Source organism: Manacus candei, unplaced genomic scaffold (genome assembly GCF_025592945.1).
Source record: "Manacus candei isolate 608988 ecotype Guabito, Panama unplaced genomic scaffold, ASM2559294v1 h1tg000052l, whole genome shotgun sequence".
Lineage (NCBI taxonomy): Eukaryota > Metazoa > Chordata > Aves > Passeriformes > Pipridae > Manacus > Manacus candei.
In genome coordinates this window covers 2,312,489-2,336,495 of record NW_026138100.1, presented here as the reverse complement: position 1 = coordinate 2,336,495, position 24,007 = coordinate 2,312,489, and the positions used below count along the sequence as shown (strand labels likewise).

The following is a 24,007-nucleotide window of genomic DNA, read 5'->3' as shown; positions in this document are numbered from 1 at the left end:
TATTTTAATGTTCTTAAAGCTGGCTAAAACCTTGTTTGTCCCCCACTATGATACATAACCTACTGATCTTGGCGAGATATTTGCCAATGCAAATTGTGCAGGATGAATAAACAGTAGAGTAACCGGTGGTTTTATTTTCTGAAAGTGGGCCAGGGGGACGAACACAGTTTGGACCAGTAAGAATCTGTGACTCATTTTAGTAGTCCCAGGTAGAAAGGCATCCAGAGTAGGAAGGCAGTGTACTTGAGAAGGTGGGAAGCATCTCTGGTGACACCTCAGTCAGTGTCTCCAAGCAGAGGGTTGAGGACCACTGATACTACCACAAGCGGCTGTGACTTCTCTCCATTTCCCTGAACTGGGATCGATGGTTGGAACCAGTCTCAGTTGCAAGCCTGAGATGATGATGAGAACGTTCTTTCATAGACATCTGTTTCGAGTGTTGAATCAGTGCAAGGTAGGACAGCTAAAACAATTCCTAATTTGAAACAGTCTATGAAAATGTGAACAAAATGTGAAACTAATTAATCTGTTTTCATGTCCAAGCTGTAAGACTGTCATGAAAACAGAACAAATTGTATTGTGGCAAAATGCATCAAATTATTAAAGTGATTTTGGTACAATGAAGATGAAGAATTGTTTTTAAATTCAGTGTGAGCTGCTAAAATTCTTTTAACCGTATAGTAAGCAGCATGTTAATTAACATTGTCAAGCTGTTTGGGGGTATAACACTATACAAAAATGTATGTTAGGAATAACTGGGATACATGCAAATACCAAATTCACTAGTAAGTAATACAGACAGTCCTCATTGAGTCCAGATTTAAGTTGTGTACCTCAACATAATTACTCTTTATAATAAAATCTTCACTCTTAAGCTACTAGAAATTGGCACAGAATTAGCAGTCTGTACTGTATGTAGTTTAGTCTCAAATCCTGCAGAATTTAATTTCAACTTGTTTTAAGGAGTAACATACAGATGCTTATGTCTTAAAGTTATAATAAAAATCATTTGTCCTTCTGTCCTTTTAACTTTTGTGTCTGTAATTATCTACCACTAGATGAGTGGTTGCACTTAATATTCGTTGTGTTATGAACCACGGGAAATATGGAAAAGAACAAGCTTGTATGTTAATCTGACATTTGCTGCCAGGCATATAGGAAAGCATTCTTTGTGGAAGCTGGTTATTACAGTTATATGAGAACTCATAATCAAATTTAATGTTCAGAAGAGATTGTTGCCTGCCATCAGCAGCAGTGGCTGACACCACTACTTGTTGTGTACCATAAAACCTTCATGGCTTTCATCCTCTCAGGAACAGAGATGCCTAGTGCTCAGTGTATACTCACACTGTCTTGAAATGCTGGACTTGCTTTTAGCTTAGAAGAAATTGTATCCTTTCCCGAGTAAAGAGGTACAGGGGAGAAGTGGTTCCTTTAAAACATTCAACCCCAGATTTATAACACTAAGAACTCATACAGATATATATACTTCTGCCAGCCTTTTCAGCCTCCTTTATGGGTTGAAACTAGAAACAAGGAACACCAACAGTGTAACTTTGTGTGAAAGCATCCGTTTTGGTATGCTGAACCTTCTGTTGCCAGCCTACTTCAGAGAGGTCAGGTAGATACTAAAAGGCAGAACACAATCTTGACTTCTCACATCTGTAGTTAAAGCTTGGCTGGATTTGGGGCGAGCAGGGAAGGGGAGCCAGTTTTCAGCAACTGTCTTCCAAACTCACACATCATGACTTAAATCCTGGATTCTAGACAAGCCACGTGTGACCAGCACCTGCTGAACACCAAAGTGACCTAAAAACTGTTAAAATACTTAAGAACCATACTGATCTTGTGCATAAAAGTGATTTATCCTTTTTGAGCCTTTCTTAAGCACATGATATTTTCATGAAGGGCAAATGATGTTTGAACCTGTGTAGGTTCAATGACTACTGATTGAATTCTTTGCCAGTTAGATTTCTGCTTTTATCAAGTTGTATTTCATAATCGTGATGCTGCTAGGATAGCAAATAAGTGCTAAGCATAAGGTTATTTATCTGTGTGTGTTATTCAGCTCAGGAGCTCAGTGAAACTGTGACTCCTGTTGTGCTACAGCTTTTCCCAGTAGTGGGAATGGCTGATTATTGCCCATCTGGGGACTGCTCTGTTTGCTTAGCATTGCTTATATCCCTCCAGGAAATGTGTCGAACTTCTCTCTTTTTTCAGTTATTTCTCTCTGTATTTATAAGATTATAATAGGTGCTGTCTTGTCAGACTTGGAGAATAATCTTCCAGAGCCAAGTAGCTACCAAGAATAGAGTCAGGCAGAAAAAGCAAGTATAATTGTCTGTAAACTCACACCTGAGCACAAACACAAAATTGAGGGCATAGCACGGAGCAGCACTCACAGCAGTGCAGGCTTATTTTTGCTGAAGGCTTGTTGACCAAACCCAGAAATCTGCATTCAGATTTAGAGAAGACTTTCTTGGCCCTGTTATTTTAAAGAGAGTGTTTACAGACATGGTGATCAATTTATGCAAATAAAAATCCAGCTCCAGTCTGTTAGGTCTGAAGTTGTTAAAGTTAGCATGTTTAATTACCCATTACACATATCTGTCTTTGTAGTAACTTGGATTTGTTAAGTGAATATTACTGGGAAAGGAGAAGTACTTTATCTTGCAAAGTGGTACTACTGTTCATGTATAAAATGTAGCAAACTTGTTTATACGTCTGTTTTATAATCTTCCAAAGGACTGTCAGTGAAAGTATTTGTTTGCCTCGGAGTTGTCTCAACAACTGTATGGCACCTTCGGTTTAAAGTTCCCTCATTTTAGTTAAACATTTTCACAGTATGTGTGTTCATCTCTTAATGGTTTTCTGCTGAAAGCAGGCTTTTCCATTTGAAGGAGGAATTTTGAAGGTTGGCTTTCTTCTCCTGAGAAACCAGCAAGTGCACCTCTTGAGGCATCTGCTGCTGATGGGGGTTTGATGATATCTGACCAGATAGTCGGAGGAGATAGGTCAGAGCATGCTGCAAACCTGTTTGGCAGGAATATTCATGACCACCTGTACCCTGCTGGTTTTTAATTTTTATTCCCATGTTTTTGTATCTTTCTGAACCTGGCAGACATATTGTAGCTCTTTTGCTTGTAAGTGCACAATGCTGAAAACCTGAGTTGAGATGATTTTTTCATGTACTAAAATGAAGTTAGCGTACAATATAATAAAGAAACTCTGGCAATAAAAGCCTCCTTTCACCTAAATTGGAAAGACAGAAAACTTAGTCTGGGAGGAAAAGGGAAGTCCTGTTTTGCTCCTTTATTTTTAAGTGGTCAGTTACTTACATGCAATTAGTTTGTAGATTTAGCAGGCAATGTCCTGTGTCTGTAACAAAAATCTCTGCGAAGCATTCTAGTGCAAAAGGTGGGGATGCTGAATCATTTCTTCAAATGAAAAGCTTCGGTATTTATAAGTAAATAATTCTGAATGGAAACATTTTTCAGCTCAACTTCAAAAACTATGTAAAATCTACCATGGATTTATTATGTTATACTTAGAGAAAAGTCTTCTTAATGAGTTTAGAAATACAGTAAGATACACGTGTTCAGATGTATTTCTCAAAGTTATCAAATCAGTGGTTTGGCTTTTATCCATAAAGTGTTATTGTTTTTGTTATGATGGTGGTATTATTTAAAGTTTCTACGTTCTGATTTCTCTCAGTATTTAAATCACAGAAGGTTAATTAAAGGAGTTCTTTATTTTGCAATTGCCTGGGAATATTAACCTCACAAAGCCTGCATTAAATCAGCGAAGTGACAGAATTGCATTTGCTTTATAAAATAACTCTACAAGAGCAAAGACAAAGCCTTTTATAGTTCAGTGCCATTAATTGCTTGGCATTTAGATATTGGCATAGGAGTCAATTAATTAGCTTGATAGTAAAACTATTGGAATGCAGGCTGATAAAAACTATTTTGTTATAGGAGATTAGTGATCGTAGCTATTGTTGCTCCCCTTACCACTCTCCTTATTACTCAATGCTGGTTTTCTTTTAATGTTATTCTGAGAGCTAAATTAATATCCCAGAAATAATTTTATCCGTACCTTTGAAATTTAGCAGTAAGTTAAACAGAATAGTGAGTTTATTGAAAGATACCTGATCATGTAATAGTCATGTATTTTACGATTCATTAATCCGATGGCTGTTCATAGACAAAGTTGTCTGCACGAATGTTTTAGAATATAAAAGCACAAATCCTGTTATAAGAAAAACTCTACAATGCAAATAGAATAGCATTTAGAATTAAGTGATCATGTTGTCAAGTCTGAAAAGTACTACTTAATCTGTTTGGTAAGGGTTTTTTGGTGATGTGTTGGGGTTTTTTTGTTGTGGTTTGGTTTGGTTTTGGGTTTTTGTTGTTTTAGGTTTTTTTTTACTTCCGTATGAGCAGTATATATTCCAAATTTTAGTGGTCTTGTAAATTACACCTCACGGCCAGTTGCAATATAGCAGTATTCTCTTATGGCCTTTAAATTAATATACATTGTTTTCCTCAGAGGTAAGAAAATAAGTTCGTTGATATTTCCTGGCATAAAATTTACCACTGCATTTTTCTGGCTGCCTGTGTTTTCTTTAATAATTGAAGATGTTCAGTGTACATATATTTAGTTTTATTTTCTGTATTTTGCATTGGGATTTTGTTGTTGAGACAATGTATTATCTGAATATAGACCAGCATATATTTTATATGTATTCATTATCCTTTCCAGTATTTCCCTTTTACTGCCTTCTTCTCCTACTGTAGTAGAATTTTGAATAGATTTTGGAGTGTGTAGCTGAATTGGTACAGGGTGTTTTAGTTGTTGCAATCAGATACGTACAACAAAGAATGAAATAGCAAATTGAAATAAATAAGATACCACTTAAAAAACAAGTTTACCTTTACGTGTTGACAAAACTGTGCTTGGTGTTTATGTTGCGGGAGATGGAACAACTGTTGGTCTTGGTGAGCTGTCCCTCAATAAATCAAGTTCTGTAAGAGCACAGTCTCTCTTTATGTCTTCCTCGTGCTTATCCCTGATTGCCAAGAAGCTGTCTTTCCACATGCACGTTTTTAGGTAGAAGGCTAAATAACCAGCTATATGTGTTTGGATTTTAAGTCTCTGCCTACAGAATTCATGAAGATTGTCCTCTTTCACCCTCACAAAAAAGAAGAGGATAATTTTAATATAATAAGGATTAATATAGTAAGAGAGGTGACTTTTAATGAAAGTCACTCTGTTTTCCTTGCTGTATTGAAGACTATTCAGTGGTCTGTTCTCAGAGTTTTAAGTTTTCATCACTTCTTTCACTTGTTTACCTCCCCCTTACTCCCTCCTCCTGGCACTCCCAGCACCAGTCCAGTTGGGAATATTTTCTTTTGAGAAAATTGTAGTTGTGGTTATGGTGGTGAAGACTTTTCTACCTCAAAAGATTAAAGAAATAGTTTGCTGCTGTTGGTTTAAACTGGTGTATTGTGCAGTCCATTGAATTGCTTCTGCTGGTGCTGTATTTGAATTTTTTGCACAGATACTGTGTGTTTTAACAGACTGCAGAGAAAGAGAGGATGGTAATGCAACTAATTCTCCACTTCCAGTAGTCCCAAAGGTAACATACTAACCCTTTCACATACTGAAAAATTAAGTTAACAGAAACAGTAGACACCAGGTGAGAATACCTTCTTTACCAAGTTTATTACAGACTTTTTTGTATCTGAGCTTCGATTTCTTCTCCTATGATTGTACTGTTGATCAAATAGTAGGCAAATCTCATTTCAGTTTTCATTTTGAAGAGACCTCCATGTGTGAGTATTAGGGAGTAAGTTAGCAGGTGTCACTGGACTGTGATATAAATGTCTATAACGTAATACAGCTTTGTATATGAGGGATGGAGAGTAGGAAACAAACCTCTCCGTTCTTTTTTTTAAATGCAGCCTCAGTGATGTTTTGCAGCCCTTCCTAACCAATTTGCGGGTTTTCATGAGCCTTTAGATGAAGTCCTGGCTTTTACCTCGAAGCACAGATACAGATGTGCCTCTAAGAAAACACTGAAGTAATGTTTCCCGGTCTCGAGTGAGGATGTCTCATCCTTGGGTACCTTAGCTCTATTAGCCTAGAGGTAGCAGCTGCTCTCGGTGCAGCTTTTCTCTTTATTCGGTAAGCTGGCTTCAGGCTTTCAGCTCTGCTGTAAGCTGCGGGCAGTGCTCTGACCTCATTTCTGCCAGTGAGCCGTATGCTTGGGAGAACTTCCTCAGAGGCGGCAGGCAGTCTGGGGCAGGCTGCTGCCCTCTGGGGCACAGAGCCCCCCAGCTCCCTGCTTCTGCAGCGGCCCAAATTGAAACAAATGGCAGGTTTAAATCCTGCCCCTCTCCCACCTTTCGTCGGGTTGTTTAGCTGTTTCTTTGGGGTGCAGAGCTTGTTTCTCAGAACAGATTCCCATCTCGGGTCTGCTGAAGTGATGCATTCCTCCTGGAGTTTTAGGAAGAACTAGTGTGGCAGGGCAGGATGCTGGATGGCGCAAAATCTGTAAGTCATCACATTAACGTGGTAGTCTGTCCCAAGTGACTATAAAGAATAGGACATGCAAAGCTGGCCAGTCCTCCTTTTTTAAAAAAACCTTTTTTTTTGTATGTTTGTTCTGATTTGTTTTAAATATAGCTTTGTCAGTGAAAGGATGGGCAGGGGGAGGAAGGAGGGGTGTAGAAAATGAAAGCGTGGTTGGACTGTTGAGCCTTGTATAGCTTTTTAGGAAAAGTCCAAAAAGCTCTGTAAACATGGGAAAATGCATGGAAATAAAATGCTCATTTTACCCCTCATTTCCAAGTTATATTTCTCAGATTACTACTTTGAATTCTCTCTGATCTCTTTATTTACAGTGGAACTTTACATCTACTTTTTTGCCTGTAAAGGAAGAGCTGACAGCTGTTTATCAGGCTGTGCAGTGTGCAGCAGTCACATTTTAATACAAACATCAAACTCGCCTATTTTTCATGTGGCATGTTACAAGTATGACAGAAGAAAACCAGAAGAAATGTCTTGTTTCTGATTAAATCCACTATTGATATGCTCTGTGATCCATGGAATGCAATAGTGGTGAAAGAGAATAGCAAGATAAGGGTTTCTGAGAATGATTTCATCTTGGAGCTCTTCCTGCATCACTTGCTTAATGTGGGTCCTGGAGGCCATATAGGCGAGACACATGTGAAAATGGACTAGAGCATTTAGGAAGAGAGACCCTTCTGTCTTGTTAGTTGGCCCGGATTACCCAATATATGACTAGAAGCTATGTTGTCCAAACAACAAATCTCCCTGTAAGATGTGGAGAGCTTTTTTTGACCCTATCTGTGTTTAAAATGTTTTAAACATTCTGAGGGAAAAACCTTCCATAGTTAGATAGTCTGACTTTCTAATAACTTCTGGAGAATTTTGATGGACTGACCATCAATAATATATTTGCTTACGTAAGTTTATTTTTTTGATCTTTTGCATCAACTGCTGCCTGCTACGTAAAGTGTATGTTTTTTTTCTTCCTTCTCCAGTTTCATATGTCTTAACTTGGATGTCATTGCATAAAAATTGGGGTCCTGAAGGAAGAAAATTATGTTCCCATTGTAATTTTTTTTTAAATTAGCTTAACAAAGGGCACCTAGGAAATAGTAAGTTTTAGAAAGAAATTGCAAATATCTTGGAAGGGAAGGTATTAATAACATTGAAGAAGACAATGAGGTGTGTTACTGACAATGACTGGTCTACACTTGAGGCATCCAAACTGGCAGGTTTGCCAAATGTCTCCACATAAATGGGACAATCTTCCTTTAAGGAGTTAGGTATGATTTCTGGATGAATTTCTCCTTTTGGAAAAGGAAAGGGGCTTTTTGCTTTGGCATGTTTCTAAAGTTCTTCCCTTCCTCTAGTACCTGTAATGAAGATGAAGACCAAAACTAACTCGGTGAGGCAAAGTATCATCTTTGTTTCTGGCCTGGCTTGACTGCGGGCATACAATAACAACCTGAACTAGGAGCAGTCACTGCTTGCAAGTCCCACTGAAGCAACAGTCAGCAAATGGCATCAGTATATTGAGGTAGATGCCAGCCTGTTGGTTGCCATACTTCAGGACAGCTGCTTGCCTTGTCTCCATTGAGGGTTTTGTGGTAGAGGGTTGGCTTGAAATTATTTACGTACTCTGGTTGTGAACAGGGTTTATTCAGTTCATCACATAAACACAGACTAGCGTGTTTAAGAGGATTACCAGACTACATTGGTAATCCACCTCCGGTGGTTAGCACTCTCTTCTTTTTTGTTGGCGTAATAGGTGCTGGGACCTACAGAACAATTTTTTTCCTGAAATCACCTGTTCCTTCTGTGCAGTAAGAGACATGCTTGCTGGTTTGTGCACAATGCTCTCCATCTGCAAGACAGCAATTTTCTGTTCTTCAAGGCTTTTAGGTTTTCTTGTTTTGTTTTTTTTTTCATTTCTGATTCATAAAATTCAAGACACGTATATATGCATTTCTTCTTGACCCGGGATCTTCTGCAAGAGTCCATCGACAAACTGCAGGACTTCTGCAGACAATTTGTCCAGGATTCAAGCAAACCTCTCTGCTCTTTTGGCCCTAGTGGATCGTTCCCCACAGGGCTGCTTGCGTGAGACTCAGTGTTACCTGTGCCCGTGGGCGTAACATTTTTTCTGAGTGCAGCCTTACCTACAGTATTCCTCTAACAGGTTGGCTGTCCTTTGTTGTCAGTTTTGTGCTGCCAGAGAGTAAACAACTTGGTAGGTGACATGTTAGGTATTAGAGTTGGGCTAGAAATTGGCTGTTTAGGGATATGCCACCATTCTGGTAAGTAATTTTTTTCTTTATTGTAGCCTTTTTGTGCAGAAGGTGGAAATAGTGGAGATGTATTGATATGTATTTATCTACACAGAATGAACCGATGCTTGGTTAAGTCATAACAAGGAATGTCCTTCTATAGCCCCTAACATATCACTTGGCTTCTTTACGTTCACTAGTATTCCATCATAGATAAGTAAAATAATCTCGTATTGTAGGGCTGTGCAGTCCTCTTGGCTGCTATACTGGGTCCTAACTTCCATTCTCAAGTGGTCTGGGGGACGGGAGGAAATTTGCTTTCAACTGTGCTGTTGTCACGTTGCTGTAGAATTTGCTGCTCTCACACTTGAAGTCTTCTAAGGATCAACCCAGTGAATCAAGAAGATGAGCTAAAATAGTTTTTAATGAGTTTTTCAAGTTGAAGTCTAGCATATTATTTTCAATAAATTATTTTCTTTCTATTTAACCATCATGGTACTTATCTTCCTGGGTGGTCATGTTATCCCTCTGAAACTCACTGCAGTAGAAGTGGATGAAGCCTGAATGATATTTCTCACCCAGCCCTTCTTTAAATGTGGTTTTCCCTCAAATAGTAATATTTTCCCTATGCATTCATTTTCTATTAAAAATAATCTAAACTATTTAATAATTAGATTTAATCATCTTCGGCAGACCTTATAACAAATGTGCATTTCATCTACATGGTTTCCAGCATTATCAGTGCAATTTTCATTCAGGTTTGCAGAGAACATGTCAATGTGGACAGGCTTGCTTGTTTTAGGATAGGACCAGCTAGAGCATGAAAGCATGACACTAGTTAGCATTGCACACGAAAAAGGGAAAAGGTTGTCTGTCAGTGGCCTGCTCCAAAGTGGTCTCAGTGTAGTTGACTGCTGCAAGTGTGGAGCCAGGCTCATGGCTGGCTGCTGCCGAAGGAGGGAGATTTCCTTCCTTTCTTACTCACCCAACCCTTCCTGAGGCCAGTTCTACTCAGTAACTCATGATAAAGCTGGGGGAAAGGAGTTACTTAACTGGCAAGTTTTAACAAACTTAACACCACTTAACAAAATGGTCTAATAAAGACTACTAATACAAAGTAAGGGATGTGTGTCCAGCTGGAAGAATTGTGGGAGGCAGGACCAAGGAGCCTTTGACTTTATTGTGGGCCAGTACATAGGCTCGCTCAGTCACTTTAAACCACACCAGAATTAGAGACTTTGAAAGTCTGTAAGATGAATACAGTAACAGAGAATAAGAGGGAAGAAAATACCCCATTTCCTCCCTTACTCCTCAGACTTCACAAATCTTGAGTTCCATTTACCACAATTTGCAGAACAAGCTAAAAGTGTATGTGAACAGGAGATGAATAACTAGTCCTGGCTCTGTGGATGATAAGCAGTTTGTTGCTGTTATTTTTATTACCACCCAAATATAATAATTGTATATGGATAGATTTCTGAATAGCTTACCCAATACATGGGGTTTAGACTGTGTCTAATCCTTTTTTTTTTTTTTTTGGTCTACCTGTTTCACAGAATAAATGTGTTTTGAAAAGTGTGAAAAAGTCTAAACGTCAGCTATTTTGAGTATATGTTTATGACTTGCTGATTATTTGTCCTTGTGCTTTTCTAAAATCTGATGGAGGAAACCCTGATTTTAGTTATAAAATAACTTTGTTGACAGTTTGTGCTGTAACAGCTATGATATGATTGGGTTTGTGCCCAGTTGGGAAGTTCTGAGTGGAAACTTGTAGCCTTCTGTTTATAAAAGCCTGGATTTCTCTAAAGTACATGAATTTTCTGTGATTCATAAAAAATCATAAGCTTTGCTTTGAAAACCAATGTTAGTGGTGGATGAAATACTGGGAGTCAAATGAAAAAAAATCAGGAATCCCAGTATCAATGGGGAATTCCTCAGCCGTGACTTAGAACAACACATGTTCCTCTTCCCCTTATGTTCCCTCTGTTCAGTCCCCAATAAATCTATTCCTAGATGCTAGAAAGAAAAATGACCTTTCAAAGATGCAGGTGAGAATTGCCAGTACCACGCATTTCTTCCAGGACAGACAATTTACCCTAATACTGCTGTCCTTATTTCTTACTTATCTCTCAAAATCTGTTGTAGCTATTCTGTCATACGCTGTATATTAACAGTATTTCCAAATGTGGAACTGAAGAAAGGCAGTAGGGATTTTCTCTCTTCTGTTTTTCAGTGAAAATGATACTAAGCGCTATTTTCGTTATGAAGCCAACCTCTTAGTGAAATATGCTATTATTTAATCATTATGTTTAGTATATAAATGGACTGTTTTTATTGGACAATGCATATGTATAAACACATAAAATTATACACACAGTCCCATGCATATTTTATCCGGGAGATTCCCATGCTTGCAGCTTACTGAGAACAAACTGATTCTTTACTTCTCAAGAGCTGCTTTCCAAGTTTCCAGTGATCAACATATCTACACAGCTTTACGGAGAATGTAAGAATGAGTTTGTGATCTCAGTCCCATTTGGAATGCACAGGTGCCTGCATCATTAACAAACACTAATTTCTGCATGTTTCCAAACCTCATCTAGAATAGAGCAAATGGATTTGATTTTTTCCACAGTCAGAAAGAAGACTATAAAAATGTGCGTTTAAAAATACAAAAGGTGTCATGTCTGAAGTTTTTAATGTGCTCTTCAGTGTGAGGAAAGACATTTCATACATAGTCTTCAAATACCCAGGTAAAAGTAAATTCCATTCAACCTGCAGTATTTCTCAAGAGAAAGCATGCTGTCCCTTCCCTCTCCTGCGCCAGTGTCCCTGGAAATTTCAGTAGGAAGTAAGGTTAAAATCTTTTAAACCTGTGGGAAAAAATGCTTGGTACTTCATAAGGAAGTGATAGCTCTTGATTTTTCAAAATTTAAAACACGTTTTGCTCCCCAGCAAATTCCTGTAGTGTCTGTTTGGGAAAAGGAACAATTGTGTTTCTACAATGACATCTCCTAAACTGAATATTCCATTTATCCTTTTTCACCACTCTTGGTATTTCTGTGTGGTTTTCTTGTTGTTGTTGTTTTGACAAGTGGTTTTAATTTGGTGTATTTTTTTAAGAATTAGGAAGAATGACATCGAATGCTGAACTGGAAGTTGAAATCTGGGGTTGCCAGGTTTATTATGAATGCCTGCGCAGTGACAGCCCCCAGCGTGCGTGAGCGTGGTGTGTGTGTGTGTGTGTGTGTGTGTGTGTATGTGCCTGCGCGTTTTTAAATAAAAAGGAAAGCAGAGGTTTGCTCATTTGTTTGCCTATTGTGAAGCTGTCCTGCACCTTTCTACTCCTTTGTACTGGGGTGAAGGCTGCTGAATGGAGGCCTTGTGCCATTTGTTGATTTTAAACCTCACTGTTAATCCACAGGAACCTGCTGGTGTGCGCAGCAGGAGAGCTGTGTGACAAGTGGAAATCTGGGCGGGGGGGAGTGTGGGGGGTCACAGGGGATAATAATCATTCAGCCATCAGCCTTTGTCACCCTTAAGCCTAATTGTTACCCTCTGCTGGTAACCACATTGAAGTGCTGGCCTTTTAAGTGTTTCTTGATTTTACTTGGCACAGGCTTAGGGATAGGATCATTTATTGCTGGGTTTATATCGTATCAGGTTTGTTGGGGTTTGTTTTATTAGCCCCATTGAATTTTCTACATCCCTTAAAATAATTTGGGAGAGTCCCAGATGGGTGGAAGGGGCTGAATGGAAACGGTACAGTTGTTAACAAATTTCTCTCTGTCAGAAGCTGGGCTAAAACCAGAGACAGAAAGCTTTCCTGCTCTGCCAGCCAGCTGCCTCCTGGAGTCTCTGCGTGAGCTGCAGCTGTGGCTGTGGGCACTGGGCTGCCTGAGCAGCCCCACACAGGCAGCAGCAAGGTGATAGTGGGGTGGGGCAGAGGACAGCTTCCCCTGCCCCTTGTGCCTGCAGCACCCACCTGCTTTAGGTATCCCTGAAAACTAAAGGTCTGAGGATGGCTGAAGCAAGCTGAACTGGTAGTAAGCTCGTGAGGGGGAGAGGAAAATTAAACAATTTAAAAACAACGAAGAAAAAGGCAAGATATCTTTTCTAGCAGTCAGGAACTGGTTCTTCAACTTTCCCTGCCAGTAACACATGCTGAAGTCAGTACTGTGCTTTCTGTTGTTTTCCTTGAAGAAGTTGCTGTAGAAGCTGCTATCGTAGCTAAAATGAAGCCTGAATTTAAGGCTTTGCAATGGGCAACTATTTCTGCGTGTGAAGTAAGCTTGTGCTGGAGGATGGGGGATGGCTCATGGGAGGTTGTTTTGTTGCTCCCCCCGCCTGTGTATGGTGGATGTTGTGTTAGGCCATTACCTAAGCCTACCTGGGCTCGTGCAGGGAGGAAAATCTCCATGTTACTGGTACAGGCTTTGGAGCTATTCTTGATCAAATACACTTGCCTTCTAACCCTTCAGATGCAGCATGCCCCCAGCAGATGAAGCAGCTGCATTGTGTGCTATGACCTGATAGCCAGTGTTTGAAAGTTGCGCCAGTAGCAGCGATGGTAAATCCAGGGTTGTTGCAGGAGTCTGATTACACAGCGTGATTGCAATCTTATTTTCAAGTCTAGTCTTCCACCTGGCTCAGTACTTCATCAAAACGCCTGAGAATATACCTCAGAGTAGGATGAATGTTCATGCTTGCTACTTATTCTTTTACAGTAAAAGGGGGTTGTTTATTTAAGAGGTTTGGTTTTGTGTGTTTCCCCCTGTTCCAGGGGTGTGAGTCCCTGCTGGATGTTGGCATGCATCTCAGCTCCCTGGATTTCTTTACAAACAGCATATGTCATAGTGGTACCTGTGTGGGCTTGATATTTCTATCAAAAAGCTTTAACTAGTAAACACTTCTGACCAAAGAAACCATCATCACTCAGCTGTTATATTTTCACCCTTCTGTGATATGTATTTAATTGTAATTACTGAGTCAAGTTAATAATTTTTTTACAACTGTTATTGCAGGACATGTCTCAGGAAGGCTATGGAACCAGATCTCAACCCCCTATGGCACCAGGAAAGCCTAACCATGAAGACTTGAATCTAATCCAGCAAGAAAGACCGTCAAGCTTACCAGTAAGAAAATAATGTTTGTTTCAGTATTTTAAAATGAAGGCACTTTACATAGCATTTCATTGTATCTCGGATGAGCAGATGAGAAATACTGAAAGAAGAAATCTTAAACAAAGTTGATGAAAAATTGTTTTAAAAAATGTGAGAACTGACAGTTTGTATATGAGTGGACTTTGCTTAGGCTTGTTCTGGTTCAAAGCAGCACTGTTTATGTACATGCATATTTTGTGCTTGTGCACACGTATATTTGTATAGAGGAAATGGATTGATTAATTTTTTTTTAGCTTTAGGAATTCCATACTTGCACAAACCAATCTGGTGAGGAGGAGGCTTTTTTCTGTGCCCTTTTCAAATGTTTTCAGTAGATTCTGGTTTAGAATACTGTAACCAGGAGTTATTTGCTCCAAACCCTGAGCAGTAATGAGATTGGCATGTTAATTCTGCTACTATCTATTACTACAGAAATGTAGAAGCAGGAATGACAGTGATACTTAGACTAGGTTGATCTTTTGATTAGGAGATTACTTTGTACTAATATTTCTTAGTTTTTCTGAGCTCTACACATTCTGCTGTGGGTGAAGGGGCACGAAGGAATATACTTTGTGAAGACATTGCAGCTACTTGCATTTTTGAAGGTCTTATTTCACTATAGTAGACAAAGTACTCAGCTTTGTCTTTGTGTGCCCCTTGTGGTTTGGGGATTTTCTTGTTTGTTGGTACTAAACCAGTATGAATTTAAACCAACTAGAATATGTTCAGCTTAAATGATGAAACTATATAAACTTTATAAACTGTGTGCTCTGGCTTGGAATATTGTATCATAAGCATATAGAATATTTCCTGCAGTTCAGTGGATATGTATTCATTTGCAGTTGGATCTCTCTAAAGAGTTTACCATATTAAGATACCAAATGTATTTGTGAAATCTGGTAGTATGGTGTATATTTTACCTCTGGCACATGGCATGATTGTAAATCCCTAAAAATAGGGAAATAAACATAGTATTTCAAAGTTACATCTTTGGCACCTAGGAGAGTGTATATGCCACAAATTCTTTACATGACATGTGAGACATGCATGTCTCAGGAGAAGCTATGGAAACTGGTGTAAGAAGAGTACCAATTTGCTTTGAACCTAGTATTAATTTGACAGGTTTTCAGGAACCCTTTTTTAAACAGACTAATTTCTCTGAACAGGTCTCAGAAATGAATGTTGGCATTTACCTTAAAAATAGTAGCTACTGTGGACATTGAACTGTTTTGGCAACAACTACCCAGTTTAAAAAGCAGAGATATTAAAAGAGACTTTTAACCTCCCAGTTTTTCATGAACAGTGTTTATTAGGGTAAGGAGAAGTAAAGTTATTTATCAACTAATGTTCTGCTCATTTGCCTGTGTTTTTTCTCAAATAATTGTCCTACTTTTAATCCATGCTCTGTCCTATCTCCAGCATTATGATATCTAAGCAGAGTATTGGGTATTATCTGTGTCCCTGAGTGTTTGGTATATTTAGTAGCTCATAATTATTCTAGGTATGGGTAAGCTGGTAGTATTAACAGTGAATGTTAACCATTTTGGCCACATAGTTTAAACTCTAAGTTGGTCCCAAATGGTGGTATTGAGACACTTCGTTACTGAAAAGCGGTGATGCATAACCAGAGAGCACTTTATATACTCAAAAACCCTGCTGTTTTCATATGGAGGGGAATGGAGTATATTATAATTTTGTATTTTAGTTTGGTTTTGGTGTGGGATTTTTGTTTGTTTGTTTTCTTTTTCAATCTAAAAACAACTTCAATCCTTTGTATATAGAGACAAAGGTTTTTTTTGATCATGTCAACAAACTCCCAGTCATCTTACATCCAAGGAAGATGTCTTAGAAATTAGGAATAATCCATACATTCAAGATATGGTGAACAAGATAAAGGCTTTAATATAAGTCTGTTTTGGGTGATGGCTTGACCATATATGAACATGGTGTTTTTTTTCCTGAAACAGGAGAGTTCTGTATTATGTTTTGGACTGCTTATGAAAACCCTTTATCACTATCCCTTGTTTAGCATTCCTAGTTAGCTTCATTTTGGCATACTAAATATGGCTTCTGAAGCTTGTTTTCAAGGTAATGTGGTTCTTCAGGGTAGTAATCAGTAACTTGTCTTTGTACAGTGAAACTTGAAGTTATAGCAGTGGGTTAGGCTTTTAATAAAATTTAGTTATGTTTTGTTTCATGGTATTCTGGTATTTATACTATTTGCCCGTTATCTTTTTATTTCTTAAGGGCATTGTGTAGAATCACAGCAGCTACATAGCAAGCTTATACAAGTGTCAAAAACCAACAAAAGAGATGTAATACTAAATGGTGAATGGTTTTCTCTGATGTGGCTTTGAAAAAGAGTTTCCCTTTGATAGATTCGAAGAGGAGCTGGCCACTTTCTGCAGCACTGAATGCTGGCTTGTGTCACCCTTTGGGGGGAGTTTTTTCAGCAGGTTTGTGACACAGTAAGCTCAGCTAAACAGCTCAATAGTTGTTCCGTTTCCTTCACACATTGTATATAAAAGTCCTGGCATGAATGTTCCCATAAAGTTCAAAGCGGACGAATTTGTAATGTGGGTTGGTAACAAATGGCTACAAACAAAATATGGCTTTATTAGCTACTTCTAATGGCCTGTCAGATTCTATACAATGCTTGCTTTCCTTCTCCTAACTCCTCTGATATCTGGAGGGTTTGACCTGTGGATCTCTGACCGTGTGGAGTCACTGAGAGCCCAAATGAAAAGTTGCACAGAATAGTGCTCTAAGCACTTTTGCTGGGGTCACAATTAGAAGGAAATCTCAAGCCTTTGAGAAAACATGGGAGTTAGGTACTCTGTGAAGGAAAGGAAGTCATAAATAGAAACTGTTCTCTATTAGAGTAGAGGAATAAAGGGGAAGAGGCCTAAATGAAATTGTCTGGAGAACAGCTACTACAGAACATATTTATCAAGACTTAAGGGATAATAGTAAAATACACATTTCTGCTATTGTGAGAAAGCTAGAGCAGACTTACAGGAAAAAAATTCCAAATGATACATCTGCAGATTTGTTGTTGCGGTAAAGGAGCTTGTGTCAGCAGTAGGCTGTGTGTGTCTATAAAGACTAATCCTTTATTTTGTCTTTAATGAGTACATTTCTAAATGTTCACATTGGATTGTGTTGATAGAGTGAGGTGCAGAAAACATAAATTAATTTAATTTTTTTATTGGTATGAGTATTAAAGTCTTTTCAGGTAGGCATTGGTGGGTTTGCTATTACTTTGTTTTGTTTTAATAAGGCCCGTTTTTTTTTGCCCATTGCGCTTGTTTGAGGTGTGAGGTTGAATGGCCTATCCAAGGTTTCTATGCTTTTGAAAGACTGGTTTCTGCTAATGTTTTTTTGTTGCAACCTACAGGTAAAGTTCTGCAACTGCTTTGAGCCATTTAAAGCCAGGGCAGCTGCAGTCCTGCTGTGTGCCCCACATCTGTGCTGTCCCATCTCCTCCACTGCCTTTCCTGGGACTGGCCAGTAGATTTGATCTGGGGAACTGAACCAGATGGGAAATAACCTCTCTGTTTCTGGATTAGTTTTTGACTGAATCACTGTGCAATTGTGTGGGCATCAGTGGTACCTCAGAAGAGGAGGTGGGAATCAGAAGCTGTGACAGGAAAGGGGACAGACAGTGGGGACTGGAGCAGCTTTGATTTTAGCCACAGCCTAGAGGACTGTATGATCCTGCTGGAAGGGCTTGAGATGCTGTTATCCTGTCAGCTGAGACATGGTGGCACAGCAGATCCCAGTGTTCACAACTAGGCCCTGCAGCAGTCATAGAGCCACAGACAGACAGAAGACAGTTCACTTCTTTTTGTAAGGTAAGTTTTCTGCCAGTTCCCATCCCTAAGCTGTTTTATGCAAGGCAATCCATGAGTGTATAAGTGTGGAGGTGTGAACATGCATGGCTGGAGGCCACAGTCAAGGTGGGCTTGTGCTGGTCCTCACCTGCATCCATGTAAACTGTAGGGAAAATGTGGCTTTAGTCTTGTAACTTAGGTTTATCTTGTGCTTACTGGAGGTCATCCAGTGTTGAAGGGGGAAGGTTGTATGTGGATTTGAGGGAATCACTATTCTACTAGATCATTCAGAATTCTGAGTTTATGGATTCATTCTGTGACATCACTTATTCACTGGGTCTTTCCATGGAGGCAGAGCAATTCCTATGCAAAACAAAATAGTAGGCAGCAGTGAAGATAGAATGCCGCTTGTATCTTGTGCAGTGCTGTGATCTGAGAAGTTTGGTTGTGGTTCTACAACCTCTGTAGTTGTATGAGCTTCAGTGCCAAGCAGATAAATTTTTTAAGATATCAGTTGCCTAGTTTCATTATGCTTGGCACTGTGGAAAACAGCACATCAGCAATCCCTTCCTGATTTTATTAAATGCTTCATAGTTCTATTTTACCTCATTTTAATGAGCCCTGAAAGATGTTTAGGTGCTGGACAGTTTTTTCCTCTGGTTGACACACCTTTTTTGTTGTAGAAGGAGGGTACTAAATTAGATTTCAGAGGACCTCTGTTGGGAACTAGTAGTAAACTAAATTCAAGGTTAGATATAATTGGCTCATGGAACATCATCATTTCATATGGATCTCAACAGGTGTAGGTTATGAGGAAAATATGTGGGATGGTTGGGGAGTCCACATTCTGTGTCTCACTTCTAGAATATGAAGTATCTGGGAACTCATCTCAAAAAACAGTACTCCCCAAACAATTAAACATTAATGGCTGAAGTCAATAGACAGGAAAACACGTCCCAGCATTACCTGAGCAAATGTGGTTTAGAGTTAGCAGGAGGTAACTCTTCTTTTCTCAGAGATTAAACTACTGGGATGAGGGACTCTGGTGACATTTATACTCAGCTTAGTCCAGTAGGCACTAATCATGATTGGGCTTGTAGATGCTACCATAATGTAAATATTGATTACCACTGTAGCCCTTCTGGTAAGGACAAACCAGTACTAAAAGAGAGCCTAGTGCAGCGACCTTCCTTTTTTTGTAATCCTTGTTGAATTCTTTGCAGGTAAGCAAATTAGAAAGCCTGATCTAAATTTAAGTGCTATTTTAAAAATACAGAGTATTGCTTGTGATTTGAGAAGAAAGAGGAAAAAAATTCTGTAAATGGATTCTTTATAATTCTTGGGAGGCAAATGCTGTTGCCAGTTGATAGATGCATGTAGTACATGATAGCAAATCTGTCCTCTAGTTATTCGCATCTCTGCCTGAAAATATCTGTTTGGGAGTGTATTAAACCATGAACAAGAAAGAAATGTGAGTATGTAATATTTGTGAATTAAATTGTCCATTGTTTTTACATCAAGTAGGATAAAACTGGTGTGCCTCTTTCCCACTTTTCTTTCTCTTTTCTGCAATGTTGTAAAATAACTGAATGATCTTGTTTTCCTTTGTTTGGGTCAAGAAATTTTAGCTGAAAATTGTTACTCTGTGAAAGAAGATTATTGACTCAAAAAGCCTTCAATTTTCAGTGAATAACACTCCCACCCTCTAGCTTCAGGAACATGTGGTGCATGCATTCTATTTTAAAGTACAGACTGTAATTTAAAACTGAGGCAGTTTGATGCCCCACTGAACTTTGTTTAAGCTTGGAATAAAAGGAAAAAAGCTTCAAGTTGCAAAGAAGTGACTAAGCTATCTCAAAGGCTTTTCTTAGCCTTTATGCGCAGAGTTGGAAGAAGCTGCTATTTTTTCCAAGTCATTTTAATTCTGAATCAAGTGCAGCTGCTAGGGTTTTTTTTTCTTCTTGACATTCCTTGTAATAAACCTGTAGGTAGAACCAGTTTCATGCAACACATATGTATAGAGACATCAAGTGTACGTATTTCTGTGTGTTTCTGAGGTGCCAAACAGGCTCTATAGCTGCTGTGGGTGCACATACAGATTCCTTACGTGGTCTCCCATTTGTGTCCTGCTGCCAGTCAGAATAGTGGGTCAAATGCAGCACTAGCCACTGCAGCACCACTGACATCAGTGATGTTATTGGGGGCATGAACTTTGTGTGTGTCGTTGAAAATCCTAGCCCACTAAATGTTCGTGCTCATTTTACATTTGACTTCAGTTAAACTAGGATTTCATGTAAGGTGATCAAAGTGATTCATTGTCCTAGAGTCAACTTGTAAATTAAGTCCCATTTTTGGGGAAAAGTAGAATTAAAGCAGCGCAGAGCAGCCCTGGGCATAAACTGAAACATTGAAACCAAAATTGTAGATGCTTGAATTAAGTATTCTTATATTAATTTTAATATTGGTAGTGTGAAGAGAAGGTCCTGTTGTTATTAATTTATGTTTTGTGCTTTACAGAATTAATTGGTTTTTCTTGATAAATTGATCATATTTATTTAAAAGAACAGTTTTAGGTTGTTATTGAAGTATAAAAAGTAATTTCACTAAGTACTGTAAAAAAATCCTTAGCTATTCATTATTTTTACTGGCTTCAAAATACTTTACCTTTACAATGTTTACAATATCCCTGTAATAACTAAATTGCTAATTTATGATCAAAAAAAATTTACAAATGCAAAAAGAAATATTTAGTCTGACCTCTACATGAAACTTACATGGGAAAGCTGCTAAGGAATTACAGATCCCAGTAGTGGTTAAAGTTGCAGAAGCTTGTATTCAAATAGGCCAGTGTTGTCCTAAGTGGAATATTGGAAGTATTGGTAGCTTTTTTTCCTGCAGCGCTTTCGAAGCTATGAGTAGTTACGTCATATACCTCCAAATACCAGAATAGTATTGGTGTTCATTCAGAAATTAAAGAAGCTAGATTTGATTTGGGTGGTTGAAGGATTTAATTTTTTATTTCCTTCCCACCCCCTGCCTCAGGTTGATCCCTTCCAGAGAGGGTGCTGCTCCCTTAGCCAGGGGCGACTGAACCGTGCTTGTGGTAGCCCCTGAACCACCAAAGCCTGCAGCTTGAAATGAGAGGCAAGCCAAAAGCCCCCGAGGTTACTTTAATATGCAAGTCCGTAAACTGTAGTAGCATGGATGCCTCTGCATGCATGGCTCAGATGTACCTGCTGCAGAGGCAGTAACTGTACTAGATGTCCTTTTAATCTGCCTAAATTTCCACGTCAGTGCCTTTAGGTTCTGCATTTGGGAATCTATCTCTAAAATGGCAGGAGTTTGGTTTTTTTTTATTTGGGGATTAATTTTTATTGTTTGAACATTTTACACAATGTGTGTACATACATATATAGTATATAAAAGCATGCATGTCTTATCTGCTTGGTTATTTGTAAATTTTGAGTTGATAGCATAGTATAAATTCCAAAGCTTAATGTATTCACTGGTGCATGTCTTTGTTCATGCCTGTGTGAACACTGGGATTACGACATAGAAAGTAAGACAAAGAAGTATTACTCACTTGAATACTATTTCAGGAAGTACCTGAGACACTGTAAATGTTTTTTCTTTCTTTTATTTTTACCACAAGTATTCCTGTAAGATAGGATTTTTTTTCCAAATGACTCCTTTACTTGTGCTTACCAACCCTTGTGAAGTATGACCTCAACTTCATAACCTTGGCTAAACACAGTAACTCACTCTGACCAGCAACATCTGAAGCCTAGCAGTAGATGCCTTTTCTTTTTCTTCCTCCATCCACTCCTGTTTGCTGGGAATGTGTTGGTTTCTGGTGCTATTGTTGCAGCTTTCATGTTTAAAAAAAAACGTTACCAGTCTTTGATGTGAAGCTTACTCCTGAGTGGTGCTGGTCAGCTGCTGTTTCTGTGTGAGCAGATGTTTTTGCAGTCACGGTCAATAGTGTTAAGATTAGGCCAGGTTTCACAGTGCTTTGTGTGATTGTTTATGGTGTGTCCATAATTGCTGGGGATTTTAGGTGCCATCACAGTGTAAATTGGAAGTATTTGTAATGTACTGTTTGTTTCATAGGACTATGACTATCATGATAAAGTCAGTCCTGCAGTATGTGAGGCTATTCACGTTTTAGTGGGGGTTTTTTTGTTATTGTAGGGTTTTTTGTTGGTTTGGGGTTTTGTTTTGTTTTTTGGGGGCAATGGGGTGGTGTGAGGGTTTTTTGAGGTTTGAAACAGGTTTTTAAATTTCTCTCAAATGTGTTTTCTTTAAACCTAATGTCTTGTACTTCTTAGACCGCTGAAACATTCTTTCCTTTGCTGGAACCATACATCTCAGGTTCCCTGTGAAGTCTTCTCTTGAAGACAATGAGACATGGTGGTTTTTTATAGCATCTATGCTATATTGGGCTGTAGGTGAGAAGTGCTTCTGAAGTGTGTTTCATGTAAATAGGTTTCCGTTATCAATTTACCTTTAAAATAAAAGTATATACACACACAAAATGAGAGGGCTTCTGCCTTTGGAAGGTACTTTTATTTTAACCCACTGCATTAGTTCTTTAACACTATGCAGATTATACTGTGCCATTTCTCACATAATTCCAAACACAGCTCTGCTTCCACAGGACTTTATAAAGATGGTCCTGTTTGAATTGGCAATGCAATTTTGGAGGATGAAGCTTCATAGTGTGTTGAAATTGAGATAGAAAAGCTGATAATGCCAGGAAAAGGCTACTTTCAGTTCCCAGTGTTTAGGCTTTTGATCTCTTTCATTCCGTGCAGACAATTGTAGATAACCCTTTTAATCATCTTAACCTGTGAAATGAGACTTACTGCGTTAAATTAGAATTAGGACCTGAATTTTGTGGCACATTTGAATAATTGCATTAGTATAGGAAAATACGCCATCCTGGATCATTTGTTTCATATCACAGTTAAATAGCATGAATTTATAACAATGTGTGGTGTTGGGTTTGGCAGTTTTATTTTGTTTTGGTTTGTTTTTTTCCCTTCAAGGCGGAGGTTCACATAATAGTTTATCTTCCACCTTCCTGTTGAAGTTATTATCATTTTGGAAAGTAATATAAAGATAAGCATATATGAGCATTTGTATTTATGTTTGCATGTAGTAATACATTATGCATCAGTCAGCTTTAGTAAGGTTTGCTGAATACACAGTAACGGACTTAGTTTAAAGAACAAAGCTTGTTTCATGACATCAAATAAGGCATAGATTCACATGTACATCTACAGTATCACAGATGATGAAATTTCCCAATGCATTTTGCACAAAAGGTAGTGAAAGGAATCTAAAATATTACTGTTTCTTAAACTACAAACTATACAATAGCCAGTTCTTGCTTTTGAAAAGTATGGAAATAAAGGAACTGGAAGTGATCTGAAATTTTTAGTCTCACTTGTTACAGTCAAAATAACTTAGTAAGATTAAATAGGTCGATAAAATGGTGTATGGATTAAATACAGACACTGACCCTAGTGAACTAATTAATTATGGCATGGGATAAAACTTCATGCAAACTATTATCTTTTAGTTTTAAACTTTTATAACTGATAGCCTTACCGTTTTTTTCTTACAATACTCCAATGCAGAGTGGAGATGGAAGAAAAACTCCAGATTATTTCTTTTCTTTATTTAACTTAGAGTTCATGTCAAATAGGGCTTAATGAAAGCTTCGTAGACACCTCATTTTTTCCGTCCTGTATGAAAGTGGGAAAAAAGCAAAGTTGAGTGCAATTTTCAGCACAGCTCTTCAGAATTTTTTGAAACAAGGCTGTAGAATTTTAAAATCTATGGGGTCTGGTTTTGGGGGGGGCTTTTTTGGTTTTTGTTTGTTTGTTTGTTTTGTCTTTTTAAGTGACACCTCATAGCTTCATTTGGATTCTCTTATAGTCCATTTTTTCTCAGTCTGAATTAATTCCTTTCCTTTGTTTTGCTTGTGCCCTTAAAGACAACTTAGGGAGACTTCACATACACACCAATGGTGTTTTTTAATGACTGCTGATCCTTCCTGCGTGGCTCATTAGACATTTTGCCCCATTAGAAGTCACAGTAACAGCATTTTTCTTCCTATTCTGAGGTATGATGAAATACAGGGATTTTTTTGGCTCTGGAAGTC

At 38.4% G+C, this 24,007-nt stretch overlaps 1 protein-coding gene across 8 annotated transcripts in view; it reads left to right on the top strand.

Moving 5' to 3' along the window:
• The window catches only part of ARID1B (AT-rich interaction domain 1B), a 323,386-nt gene that overhangs the window by 86,054 nt on the left and 213,325 nt on the right, over positions 1 to 24,007 (top strand). For all 8 annotated transcript variants that reach the window (XM_051801539.1, XM_051801536.1, XM_051801535.1 and 5 more), the window contains one exon: positions 13,868 to 13,978. In XM_051801539.1, coding sequence (XP_051657499.1) covers positions 13,868 to 13,978 — 111 coding nt within the window. The remainder of the gene's footprint in view (positions 1 to 13,867; positions 13,979 to 24,007) is intronic.